Source organism: Piliocolobus tephrosceles, chromosome 14 (assembly GCF_002776525.5).
Source record: "Piliocolobus tephrosceles isolate RC106 chromosome 14, ASM277652v3, whole genome shotgun sequence".
In the NCBI taxonomy this organism is placed as follows: domain Eukaryota; kingdom Metazoa; phylum Chordata; class Mammalia; order Primates; family Cercopithecidae; genus Piliocolobus; species Piliocolobus tephrosceles.
The window spans coordinates 8496048-8508863 of record NC_045447.1 but is presented as its reverse complement, the minus strand read 5'-3'; the positions used below and the strand labels follow the sequence as shown (position 1 = coordinate 8508863).

At 49.7% G+C, this 12816-nt stretch overlaps 2 protein-coding genes across 6 annotated transcripts in view; one reads left to right on the top strand and one right to left on the bottom strand.

Moving 5' to 3' along the window:
* LOC111534664 (telomere length and silencing protein 1 homolog) overlaps window positions 1-3608 on the bottom strand; it is a 5731-nt gene extending 2123 nt beyond the window's left edge. Inside the window, exons 1-4 of the mRNA XM_026457162.2 lie at window positions 3406-3608; window positions 2976-3035; window positions 1647-1698; window positions 1437-1507 (exon numbers count right to left, since the gene is read on the bottom strand). Of these exons, the coding sequence (XP_026312947.1) occupies window positions 1437-1507; window positions 1647-1698; window positions 2976-3035; window positions 3406-3488 (266 nt within the window). The 5' untranslated portion in view covers window positions 3489-3608. The remainder of the gene's footprint in view (window positions 1-1436; window positions 1508-1646; window positions 1699-2975; window positions 3036-3405) is intronic.
* Window positions 3609-3621: 13 nt separating this feature from the next.
* USP20 (ubiquitin specific peptidase 20) overlaps window positions 3622-12816 on the top strand; it is a 46480-nt gene continuing 37285 nt past the window's right edge. For 2 of the 5 annotated variants that reach the window (XM_023216949.2, XM_023216947.2), the window contains exon 1: window positions 3622-3766. The gene's annotated coding sequence lies outside the window, so the exon portion shown is untranslated. Of the gene's footprint in view, window positions 3889-12816 lie in introns of all 5 variants that reach the window. The other 3 variants (XR_002732564.3, XM_023216946.3, XM_023216948.3) reach the window with 2 other exon arrangements.

Here is a 12816-nt window from a genome sequence, read left to right as displayed (position 1 = left end):
CCTCCCGGGTTTATGCCATTGTCCTGCCTCAGCCTCCTGAGTAGCTGGGACTATAGGCGCCTGCTACCTCGCCTGACTAGTTTTTTGTATATTTTAGTAGAGACCGGGTTTCACCATGTTAGCCAGGATGGTCTCGATCTCCTGACCTCGTGATCCGCCCGTCTCGGCCTCCCAAAGTGCTGGGATTACAGGCTTGAGCCACCGCGCCCAGCCTAATTTATTTATTTATTGAGATGGAGTCTCACTCTGTCGCCCAGGCTGGAGTACAGTGGTGCGATCTCAGCTCACTGCAACCTCGCCTCCCGAGTTCACGCAATTCTCCTGCCTCAGCCTCCTGAGTAGCTGGGATTACGGGCGCCCACCACAACGCCCAGCTAACTTTTGTATTTTTAAAAGAGACAGTGTTTCACCATATTGGTCAGGCTGGTCTCGAACTCCTGACCTCAGGTAATCCGCCTGCCTCAGCCTCCCACAGTGCTGGATTACAGGCACGAGCCACCACAGCTGGCCTGAATGTATTATTTTTGTTAATTGTTTTTATATGAAACTTCCCCCATGGGTTCACTTATTTTATTTTTTTGAGACAGGGTCTTTCTCTGTCACCCAGGCTGGAGTGCAGTGGTGTGATCACGGCTCACTCTAGCCTCAACCTCCCTGACTCAAGCAATTCTCCCACTTTAATTTCCTGAGTAGCTGGGACTACAGGCACATGCCACCACACCCAGAGATATACATACACACATACACATATATATACACGTACACATGTACATGTGTGTACATATATATGTACATGTATTTCTTTTTTTTTGTAGAGACGGGGTCTCACTATGTTGCCCAGGTTGGTCTTAAACTCTGGACTCAAGCTAGCCTCAGCCTCCCAAAGTGTTGGGATTTTTTTTTTTTTTTTTTAAACAGAGTCTCACTCTGTCCCCCTGGCTGGAGTGCAGTGGCGCAATCTCGGCTCACTGCAAGCTCCGCCTCCCGGGTTCCTGCCATTCTCCTGCCTCAGCCTCCCGAGTAGCTGGGACTACAGGCGCCCGCCACCGCGCCTGGCTAATTTTTTGTATTTTTAGTAGAGACGGGGTTTCACCATGGTCTCGATCTCCTGACCTTGTGATCCGCCCGCCTTGGCCTCCCAAAGTGCTGGGATTACAGGCGTGAGCCACCGCGCCCCGCAAAGTGTTGGGATTATAGGCATCAGTTATCATGCCTACAACACACTTTTACAAAAGGAGTCTACCAGCTTGGCTCTAAGTTAACTTTTAAAGACTTTCTGCTTTCTTTGTTTTTAAATAACATACCCTTTGCAAAGCACAAAACCTGCTTCAAGATGTCCCACTAATGCTGCTGCTACAGGCCTCAGTTCTCTGAGGGAACCTAGACCCAGGCAGCGGCTAAAGGTGAATTTGCATATAAGCCTATCCTGCACTTACTTATCTTTGCCCCTTTCCTTCAGTTTCTTCATATCCACCATACCACCTGTCTTCATCTGAAAGGGATCATCCTGTGGAAAGCAAACACAGTTAAGAGGAAGCATCTAAATAAATAGTAGTGGAATTTGTTTTTTGTAAAGCACACTCACTCACTGAAGAGCACTGCAGGGAGGGTTGCCATCACTACCCAGGGAAGACCCCGTAACTTACCACTAGAGTTGTCTCCTCTTGTACCTTCTCTCCCACCAGCAGGGCCACAGCACTGAGCAAAACCAAAAACAGGAGAGGGAGAGAGAAATGGCATAATTCAGAGATGAGGAGGAACCCTCTCAGGTATGTGGATTGCAACATTAGTGCAAGGGTTGGATTTGAGGGGTGGGCAGGCAAGCTGGCTGGAAAAGCCTATAAGCATAAAACAGGGCTCAACAAGCACCGTATGTGCTGGAAGAAGGGTGGGCTGGTGGCGAAGTGGTACACTTTCCCACTTTCCTGTAAAGCCATTTGGCATTATCTTGGCCCGGAAATCTCATTTCTAAGATACTCTCATCATGGAAAGTGCAGCTAAAGATAATTTTTTTTCTTTTTTAATTGAGACGGAGTCTCGCTCTGTTGCCCAGGCTGGATCTCTGCTCACTTTGAAGTTCCGCCTCCCGGGTTCACGCCATTCTCCTGCCTCAGCCTCCCCAGTAGCTGGGACTACAGGCGCCCGCAACCATACCCAGCTAATTTTTTGTATTTTTAGTAGAGGCGGGGTTTAACCGTGTTAGCCAGGATGGTCTCGATCTCCTGACCTCGTGATCTGTCCGCCTTGGCCTCCCAAAGTGCTGGGATTACAGGCGTGAGCCACCGCGCCTGGCCAAGATAAATTTAAAAGGATATCCACTGCAACCTTATTTGATAGTAAACATTTACAAAATCACCTACATGTCCCAAAATAGGGGATTTGTTAACAAATTACGATGCACACATCTGGTGGAATATTACGCAGCCATTAAGAAGGTTTTCTGAAAAATACTCCACAATATGGGTGAATGCCCACAATGTCATAATGAGTTGAAAAGAACAGGGAATAAAAGTATATAGAAAGTTGTACACAATCTGAGAAAGAGAGAGAGAAAACAGATTGGAAAGGGTATTAAATATTAATACCAAGGCATTCTCGGGTGGCTTTGCAAGGAAAAAAAAAGTTAACACTGGTCACTTCCGGAATGGAGAATTATGGGTGCTTTTTATTGTCTTGACTATACTTTTCTAAATTATACAAACTCTTAACGATCGATATGCATTTCACAATTAACTGGTTTTAAGAAAAAACGCGAGTTAGTGACCTGTTTCTATATCTCTGGAGCACACCCCAAGACGACACAGCTGAGGGCAGGTTCTGGTTAAACATTTGCAAAGAACGCTGTTCTCCAATTTGGGTAGTGGAAAGTGTATAGTGTCTCGAGAAAAATCTACGTCTGAGGAGATATTTGCGACAGCGACCCGGACGCGGATGTGTCTGTCGTCCCCGTCTCCTCCTCCCGCCGTAGTACCCACCTCACCCCGTTGGGCCTCTTCCTCAAGTTCTGTACCTCCCTGGTCTCTTCCAGTTTTAATCTTTAAAAAAAAGAAGAAGGAGCAATGCATAGGCTGAGTGACTCCCCGCGGAATCCAAAGCTAACAGAGCCAACAAGGCACCTTCGTGAGCATCCCAGCCCCGCTGCTGAGCTACTAGCACAGTGGTCCAGAGGACGACCTTGTGCCTAGACCCACCGGGAGTCAGAGCCACTGCGCATCCCGGAGGCATCTCTCCCAACTGTGCGGGCTTGGGACCGCAGCCTCACCACTTGAGCCTCAACTTCTGCGTCCGCAGAAGGAACCACCATCCGGGCTCAGTTAACAGTGTCAGCGAAGCGCCCAGCCGGTGGTGAGTCCCCCAAGCAAGTCTATCTCTACCAGGCCCATGGGAGCCCCGCCCCAAACGCACCGAACCTCCTCTGAGTCCTGCTCATCTTCCTCTGACTCCGAGTCGCCCCGGCGGCGACGGAAAATCTTCCGGACGACCGGCATGCTGACAACCGCCCAACTGTCCAGCCGCCTCGCCTCTGCCCAGCGGCCCAGGCTACTTCCGGCGCGCAGCAGAGCGGTCAGAGCGCCTGACCCGTCTGGCCCCGCCCCAGGCACGCACAGCTCGCGTGGCCACGGCCCCTCCCCTAGCGTCAGCCTCTTCCGATTGGACGGCGGAGGGAAGGAGGTGGGGCGTCGCCAGACCACCCCACAACCCTGCGCGGCGCAGCTGAGGGGGCGCGCTTGACTGACAGGCGGCGGCGGCGCGGTTGCAAGCGTAGGTGAGTTCCGGGCCGCCACCGGCCGCATCTGTGGGCCGGGCCTCTCAGAGCATTGGCGACGCCAGCCCAGCTCCGGGCTGACAGGGCCTGGCCTCGCCAGGTACGCCAGACGCTGCGGCCAGGTGAGCGGAGCCCGGGACCCCCGCCCGCCACCGCCCCTCTCCCCTCCTCCGGTCGGCGTCCAGGGGGGTCCTCTGGGCCCCAGCACCGCACTCTGAGCCCACTGGAGGCTCGTGGCTTTTCCAGAACCAGGGCCGCCCCCCTCTTATTTCTGCCGGGGCCTGACCTAGCGTTGAAAGCATCCGCGTGGCGTCTCGCGTCTCGGGCGCTGACTTTTTTTTCTTCGGGCTCTGAGCCCTGACGTGCGTTTTTTTCTTTAGGAACAAAAGATGACCACTTCCCTGCGGTGCTGAATTAGAGTCCCAGCGCCGACCGCCTCACGAATAATGGCCCCCAGCTTCTCCCCTAGGAGAGGCGCGTCTGATGTTTTGAAGCCACGCAGGAGGGTTTGAGCCAGGGCGCTCCTCCTCGGTGGTTGCTGGCCGCCCCCCTGGACTTTCACGGGCCTGGTTTTCCTCCTTTGGTCAGGAGGTCTGTCGCTCTACCCTCTGCCCCTTCCCCCCCCCCCGAAGATACTGTGAGGATAAAGTTTATTTGAAAAACGGGTATCAGCAAACGCTTAGGAAATACCTAAATGCATAAATAATGGCTTCTTGGGCTTTTAAGAACCCCGTAAGTAACAGTGGTTTTCCTTTTCTCAGCGTCATCCCTTACTTTGAGATCTACCTCTTACTAAGCAGTTACCATGTGGCAGGCCCTGGGCAAAGCATAATCTTATTGAATTCTCCCAGCAATCCTTTGAGGTAGATTGTTTTTCGTTTTACAAATGAGAATGCGGAGTCTCCGAGGGGCAGTGCGTACCTCAGGTTACACAGCTAGGAGGTGGAACAGGAATTGATTGCAGGTCAGTCTCTGCAGCACGGTTTGCACAGGGCCTGGCACAGTACGAGTGCAGTAGATGTTTGCTGCTGCTGCAGCTGCTGTTACATCTCATTGGCTGGGGGGAAGGGCTGATGGGGACTGATTGGGGTTCCCTCTTCGGGAAGACCATTCCAAAGCAGGGCAGCATTTCTGGAATGCCTTACGTTTTCTCTGGAACAGTCTCCGCTGAGATTGTTCTTCTCTTCCTTGGACTGGAAAAAAATAGTAGACTCAGGACTTCTTGCACCAGCCTTTTATCTTTGGTCAAAATCCATATATTAAAGTCTCAAAGTCTTGCCCTCTGCAGACTGGTTCAGCCAAACCCAGATGCACCTGCACTCACTGGATGCGGAGTCCCTGTCAGATGATGGAGAGTCTCCTTGGGAATTGCTGCAGGAGTCGGGGTCAACGTCTGCAGCTCTCATGCTCTCAGAGGTGGCTCTGAATCTGCCCATCAAGCAGCCCATCCGCCAGGGGGTGCTGGACACTACTAAGGAAAGGGCAAGAAGGCCAGGGGCATTTTTGGACCCTCCTCCTCAACTGAAGTCCCAGGGTACAGATGAGCTGCCCCCACCCTTGCTCTGTGAGGCCAGAGGACCCAGTGATACCCACCACCTGTGCTGTGGCAGATCTAATTGAGTGCTGTTTAGCAAAAGGAATGTTGAAAAAGTGGCAGCTATGAATCTGGCAGTAAGTGGCTTTGCAAAGAGACTGCAGCCCAGGTCTCACTGGGCCCTTTTAAGGGTAGGATGAGACTGCCTCTCAAAAGGACCCTCCCGGAAATACAGGTCCTATGCAGTTCAAAGATGAGTCCAAGGTCTTAGTCTTGTTTGGGAGTTCAGTTGTTTAAGAAAATGTACAGATTCATCCTAGGTTTAGGTTGGTTTCCTAGCTCCTTTCTGGAGCCAGATGAAATGTTGGCTTGTTTCAGGGTTCAGGGAGCATTCATGTCCAGGTGGATTTGGGATCCAGCAACGTGATCCAGTTCACAGCCCAGCTATAGTCAGTATCCAATAAATGTATTTATTGGAGCAATGTATTCAACAGATACTTAGCATTTACTATATGAAGCAGGCACAGTTCTGAGTGCTTGAAATAAGTCAGTGAGCAAAAGAGACAAAAGATCCCTGATTAGTTGAGTGTATGTTCTGATAGTGAAGTATGTAAAGTGTGTTAGAAGATGGTAAGTGCTGCGGAAAAGAAAAAGATAGAGCAAGGTAAGGGAAATCACCTCCGGGAGGGTGGCAGGGTTGAGTTGCAAATTAAAATTAGCACATTCTGGTTCGGGATTTGGTTGTGAACATGACAGATAAAGCAGTGGATTGAATGATAGGCCTTGGGTTCCAGTTGCTGCCCGGTGGTTTGAGGGGTCTATAAGCTTGAACTTTATTTTACAAAGGCTTTTATTAGAGGGTACACCCTAAACTCAAGTCCTGATTGTGGAGTATTTAATAGTGATGAAAGAGGCAGGCTTTTCTTAGCTTTTTACCTTAGCAAGACAAACAGATACCCAGCTGGTTCTCATTAGTGTGAAGGAGGAAACTTGGAGAAACCATGCAAGTTGACAACAATTTTTTTTTTTTTTTTTGAGATGGAGTCTCGCTCGATCGCCCAGCTGGTGTGCAGTGGTGCAATCTTGGGTCACTCCAACCTCCGCCTCCCAGGTTCAAGTGTTTCTCCTGCCTCAGCCTCCTGAGTAGCTGGGATTACAGGTCCCCACTACCACACCTGGCTAATTTTTGTATTTTTAGTAGAGACGGGTTTCGCCATATTGGCCAGGCTGGTCTCGAATTCCTGACCTTGAACGATCCGCCCACCTCTGCCTTCCAAAGTGCTGGGATTACAGGTGTGAGCCACTGTGCCTGGCCAACAACAAATATTTAAAGACAGGAAAGTGGCAATGCTCTTTGGCTTCAGTGAGCAGTCAGGGCTCAATAAATAGAAATTTCAGGAGAGCCAATTTCCATTATTATAAAGACTTAGGTTTGAAGCAACTAGAGCTGCCCTCTGGCAAAAGGATGATTTTATCATCAATGACTGCTCAAACTGGGTTTGGAGAACAACCCAATAGGGCTTTTACAGAGCAGAGTTCTGCCTTAAGGGGAAGATGCATGGTTTCTAAACCCCCCTAAACTCTGAGATTGCATGGGGGAAGCCAGCTGCCTGAAAAGAGAGGATCTGATTTCAGGCCCCAGAAGTCATGAGTTTCCTAGTTCTTAGTTTCTGCATCTCTAATATGAGTTTTTTCTAAGGTTTCTAGTCTGAGCTTCAAGACTGAGTTTCTGTTCATGAACGACCTGGGCCAGTGACTGGCTCCAGCCTAGGGTAGCCCCAAGCCCATGCCTTCTCCAATTAAGGGATTCTTCCGGACAGAGCTCAGAGCAAAGGACGGTTAGCAGGCTTTGGGCTGCAGGGAGATACTGTCATATCCTAGACTGAAGGAAGTTAAGCTGAGCAGAAAAATGCTCTGAAGAATGACTCAGAAGAGGCTCTTGTGAGGAAGCTTCCTTGGAGTGTGCGTGTTTGGATTTGGGGAGGTGAAGGTTGTCCCCATGCCAGGCAGGCTGGGGCTGTTTTTGACATCATGGAGCTGAGCGTTTAGAGCACGGGCCTCAGGGCAGGTAGTCGTGGGTTTGAATTATGTCTCTGCAACTCAGTAGCTGTGTGACCTCAGCCAGTTATTCCACCTCTCTGAGCCTCGGTGTCTCCATCGTTAGTGATGGAGATGGATTTAGTTTGGAACCTTGCCACCTCCCAGGGTGGTTGTGAAGGCCCAGTGAGGTCATATGTGAGAACACCAGACTAAGATGGTAGTGTCACTTCCAGTATTCAGGGCCATGGGGCAGGGGGCAGGGCAATGAGGAAACACAGAGGTGTGTGGGCAGCAGAGATCGTGGAGGTGCAGAGGCATGAGGAGGCCTGAGGGCTCTGCTTGGAGAGTCAGGATGGTGGCCTCCGAGTGAGGACTGGGTTAAGGGAAGGGGTGGGTTTGTCTGGGACTTAGGGAGAATGCTGTTGTGTGGAGGTGGAGTGAAGACAGCAGGAAGGAGAGAAAGGGTGTGTGCTGTGAGGGCCAGAGGGGAATGTGGAGGGGGTGGGCACACACCCTGTACAGGGCCGGGGGTGTGAGATGACTAATGTGGTTGGGGTCAATGTGGGCAGGACTGTGGGCATCGTTGTGTGGGTGGAAGGACCAGAAGTGTCACCCTCCCCATCCTGAGGTACTGGTTCCTTGCTGGGAGGAGGAGGATGTAGCCAGGACCTCTGGGAAACCATGAGTAACAGGCATCAGAGGCAGCCAGGTCCAGATATGCTGCCTGCCTGGGCCCACAAGCTGTGCTGGCTGGTCCCTCCCCTGCCCCTCTTCAGGCCTTGCCCTTCCACTTTGCGCCTGTGGGTGGAGTGGCACTTTCCCCCTCCCTGGAGGCCCAGGGAAGGAAAGCTGCCTTTATGAGCCTGACGCATCTTGTAGGTCTCCTGGGGCCAGCAATGGTGGGCTCTTTGCCAAAAGTCTCAGGCCTTCCTCCTCCTATCCTGTGCTCTCCTGCCCCAAGAGAGGAGGCTCTGGTGGGCCAGGAGGGCGGGGCACACCCTGCACCTTGCTGACTTGTCGCACAGTAGGTCCTACTCTGCGCGGCTGCACCTTGGAGCACGTTCTTTCAGCTGCACAGGTGTCTTTCCCTTTCAGCCTTTATGAAATGCCTGCTGTGCACACTCCATATATTTGCACAGAGGCACAAGTGGGACGGGAAGAGCGAGGAAAGCAGACACAACCTGCTGGCTTCCTGCTGTGTTGCTTCCTGTCTGGGACTTTCCATTCTTCCTCTGTGAGTTGAAAAACAGCCGCCCTTTCCCGAGAGGGTGGGTGAGCGAAGCCCTGGGTACTAGGTCTGGAGGCTCAGTGGGTGCTGGGTCCTGGATCCTGCGATGGGGCTGCCTGTTCCAGAAAGCCCCCTCCCTGCTCCTACCTCAAAGGCGAGGAAGGGAATCTATTTTTTTAAAAAGTCAAACTTTTAAAGTTACAAGAAGAATACAGTGAACTCCCACTTACCCCTCACCTAGATTCACCAATTACAACATTTGCCTTATTTACTCTAGTTCTAATCTCTATACTTATTATCATAATTATTACTGATTCAGGTAGGCGTAAGCTGCAGCCATGACAGTCCTTTTCCCCTGAATATCCCAGCAGGAATTAACTAAGAATAAGAACATTATCATACATAACCAGAGAGTGAGTTCCACCTTTAGAAACTTTCTTCTTTTTTTTTTTTTTTGAGACAGAGTCTTGCTCTTGTCACCCAGGCTGGAGTGCAGGAGTGCAGCGGCGTGATCTCGGCTCACTGCAACCTCTGCCTCACGGGTTCAAGTGATTCTTCTGCCTCAGCCTGGGTAGCTGGGACTACAGGCACCCACGACCATGCCCAGCTAATTCTTGTATTTTTAGTAGAGACAGGGTTTCACCATGTTGGCCAGGTTTGTCTCGAACTGCTGATCTCAGGTGATCCGCCAGCCTCAGCCTCCCAAAGTGCTGGGATTACAGGCGTGAGCCACCACTCCTGGCCTAGAAACTTTCACATTGATGGAATCATGTGTTTGTTTCCCAGACTTGCCATAACAAAGTACCACAGACTGGGTGGCTTAAACAACAGAGATTTATTTTCTCACAGTTCTAGAGGCTGGAAGTCTCAGATCAAGGTGACTAAAGGTTTGGTTCTTCTGAAGGCCCTTTCCTTGGCTTGCAGATGACCATCTTCTTGCTGTGTCCTGGCTTGGTCTTTCCTCTGTGTGAGTTCAGATTTTCTCATCTCATAAAGATACCAGTAAGATTAGATTAGGGCCTGCCCTAAAGATCTTATTTTAACTTAATTACCTCTTTAGAGACATTATCTTCAAATATGATTACATTCTGAGGTCCTGGTGGTTAGAACTTCAGCATATGAATAGGGGAGAGAGAACAATTCAGGCAGTAACTAATACTACGATCTGATAGGCAGTCCACACTCAGGTATGCTGGTTGTCCTGGATATGTTCTTTGTGGCATCCCCCAACCTTGAACCACGATCCAGCTTTGTCATGTCTCCTCAGTGTCTTGCCTGGAACAGTTTGTCAGCCTTGGTGGAGAAAAGGAATCTTCAAGTTGCAGGGAAGCAAAGGTGCTCAGCAGGAATGAGGGTTCAGAAGCACAGGCTGCCCCAGGACAGGGAAGCTGTCGAAGGGTTTGCTCTAGTCGATGAAGTTGCCTTTCCTGGCTTTGTCTTTGATGTCAAAAGCACCAGGAGGTGAACTTAGATCTCAAGAAGTGCACCAAGAATCCATGTGTGAGTCCCCTGCCGTGTGTCTGACTCCATCACCATGGTGCCTGTTTGTTGCTGGGCTGGTTGGCCTGCGGAGCCCTGAGTGGTCTCATGGAGGGTGCCCTTCTGAGTGACCTTGAGCCTGTGACTTCTATTCCTACCAATTTCAGTGTCCTAATGATAAAACAGCCAGTGACACAAATTATAGTAGTAAGCATTTTTTGAGCATTCTTGTCATGCAAATCAATAGAAAATCTGAGCCACCCTGAAAGTCCATGAGGCCCTGCCCTCAGTCATTCAACTTAGTGTTTACTGTGCATTGGCCCACTTCATCTTCTCAGTAACCCTAGGTGCTGCCATTGTCCCCATTTTATGAATGTGGAGACTGAGCAATTTATCTAAAGTCACAGACTTGGAAGGGGCAGAGTGAGGTATGAACCCAGGGCTACTTGTCCCTGTAATTTCCTTCCATAGTGACTGTCACCTCCCGGGATAATGTATGTACAGCAGCTGACCCTCGGTGAGTGTAGGAAAAGGAGGTGCTGGTGGTGATTATCACCCCCCTAGTGTCTGCTTGCAAGTACACTGAGGTTGAAGTATGGGACTCTGTGCCCTACAAGAACAGGGCCTATGCCTGGCTGTTTCCCAGCACCCCAAGTCACTATTCCTAAGGAGGTACATGGTCAGTGTTGGTTGGGTACCAAAAGAAAGCAAAATGACAACTTTCAGACCGTTGAGTTGTGCACCCTCTTGTCGACCCCCATGCTGCAGATATTTTAGGTCCTGTGTATAGAATTTTTTTCTTTTTCTTTTTCTTTTTTTTTTTTTTTGAGACGGAGTCTTGCTCTGTCACCCAGGCTGGAGTGCAATGGCATGATCTCGGCTCACTGCACCCTCCGCCTGCTGGGTTCAAGCGATTCTCCTGCCTCAGCCTCCTGAGTAGCTGGGATTACAGGCATGTGCCACCACGCCTCGCTAATTTTTTGTATTTTTAGTAGAGATGGGGTTTCACCATGTTGGTCCATCTGGTCTCGAACTCCTGACCTTGTGATCCACCCTCCTCAGCTTCCCAAAGTGCTGGGATTACAGGTGTAAGCCACCGCACCTGACCCTGTGTGTGGAATATTAAGCACCCAGTGTTTTCTGTACTACCACCCTTTTTCCTTAATAGAAATAATTTTTCACCATTAATTTAAAAACCGTTAGTAAACCTTAAACTTTCTATGTTGCACATATTCATATACTGCTGATAGGCAGATAAATGTATATGCTTTTTCTAAAGGGAAGCTTATCAGTATCTATGTAGAGCCTTCAAAGCACACGTTTTGACCAATAGGTTTTTTTTTTTTTTTCTGGTCAAAGATGTAGGCCGGGCGTGGTGGTGTACACCTGTGCTCCCAGCACAGGTGTACACCACCTTTGGAAGGTTGCGGTGGACTGATCACTTGAGGTCAGGAGTTCGAGACTACCCTGGCCAATGTGGTGAAACCTCGTCTTTACTAAAAATACAAAAATTACCTGGGTGTGATGGCGGGTGCTTGTAATCCCAGCTACTCAAGAGGCTGAGGCAAGAGAAACACTTGAACCCAGGAGGCGGAGTTTGCAGTGAGCAGAGATCATGCCACTGCACTCCAGCCTAGGCGACAGACTAAGACTCCGTCTCAACAGCGACAACAACAAAAGAAACAGTCTGGGCGCAGTGACTCATACCTGTAATGCCAGCACTTGAGAAGCTGAGGCAGGCGGATCACCTGAGGTCAGGAGTTTGAGACCAGCCTGGCCAACATGGTGAAACCTCATCTCTACTAAAAGTACAAAAAGATTAGCCGGGTGAGGTGGTGCGTGCTCGTATTCTCAACTACTCAGGAGGCTGAGGCAGGAGAATTGCTTGAACCCGGGAGGTGGAGGTTGCAGTAAGCCGAGATTGCACCACTGCGCTCCAGCCTGGGCAACAAGAGTGAAAACTGCATCTCAAAAAAACAGAAAGCTTTAGTCAAAGATTCACATTCCTGGTGGCTCACACCTGTAATCCCAGTACTTTGAGAGGCCAAGGCAGTCAGATTGCTTGAACCCAGGAGTTCCAGACCAATCTGGGCATCATGGCGAAACCCTGTCTCTACAAAAGAAAAATTAAAAATGAGCCAGGCATGGCAGTGCCTGCCTGTAGTCCCAGCTACTTGGGAGGCTGAGATGAGAGGGTGGCTTGAACTTGGAGATTGAGCTCAGTCGAGATTGCACCTCTGCACTCCAGCCTGGGTGACAGAGCGAGCCTCTGTCTAAAAAAAAAAAAAAAAATTATATGTTTGTACATGTAAGTAAGACTTACCAAAACCTAAAAGGTATCCATATTTTTTTCCTGTCCAGCAGGATTACAGGTGATTTTTATTTCATTTTATGTCTGTGTCTATTTCCAGCTTCTATAGAGGCATATATCAAATTTATTAAAGCCAGACAAAAATGTCTTTAAAATTTTCAGGACAAGTAGGAGAAGATGAAAAATTTGAATACAACATGGAGGTAAATGAGGCAAAAATGAATATGGAGAGGGCCGGTTGTGGTGGCTCATGTGTGTAATCTAGCACTTTGGGAGGCGGAGGTGGGCAGATCGCTTGAGCCCAGGAGTTCAAGACAGCCTGGGCAACACGACAAAAAACCCTGTCTCTGCCAAAAATACAACAATTAGCCAGTCTCATAACCTGGTCTCTAAATAAATAAATAGATAAAAATACAAAAAACACGTGTTGAGGGCACATCTTGGTCCGAGTGAGTCAC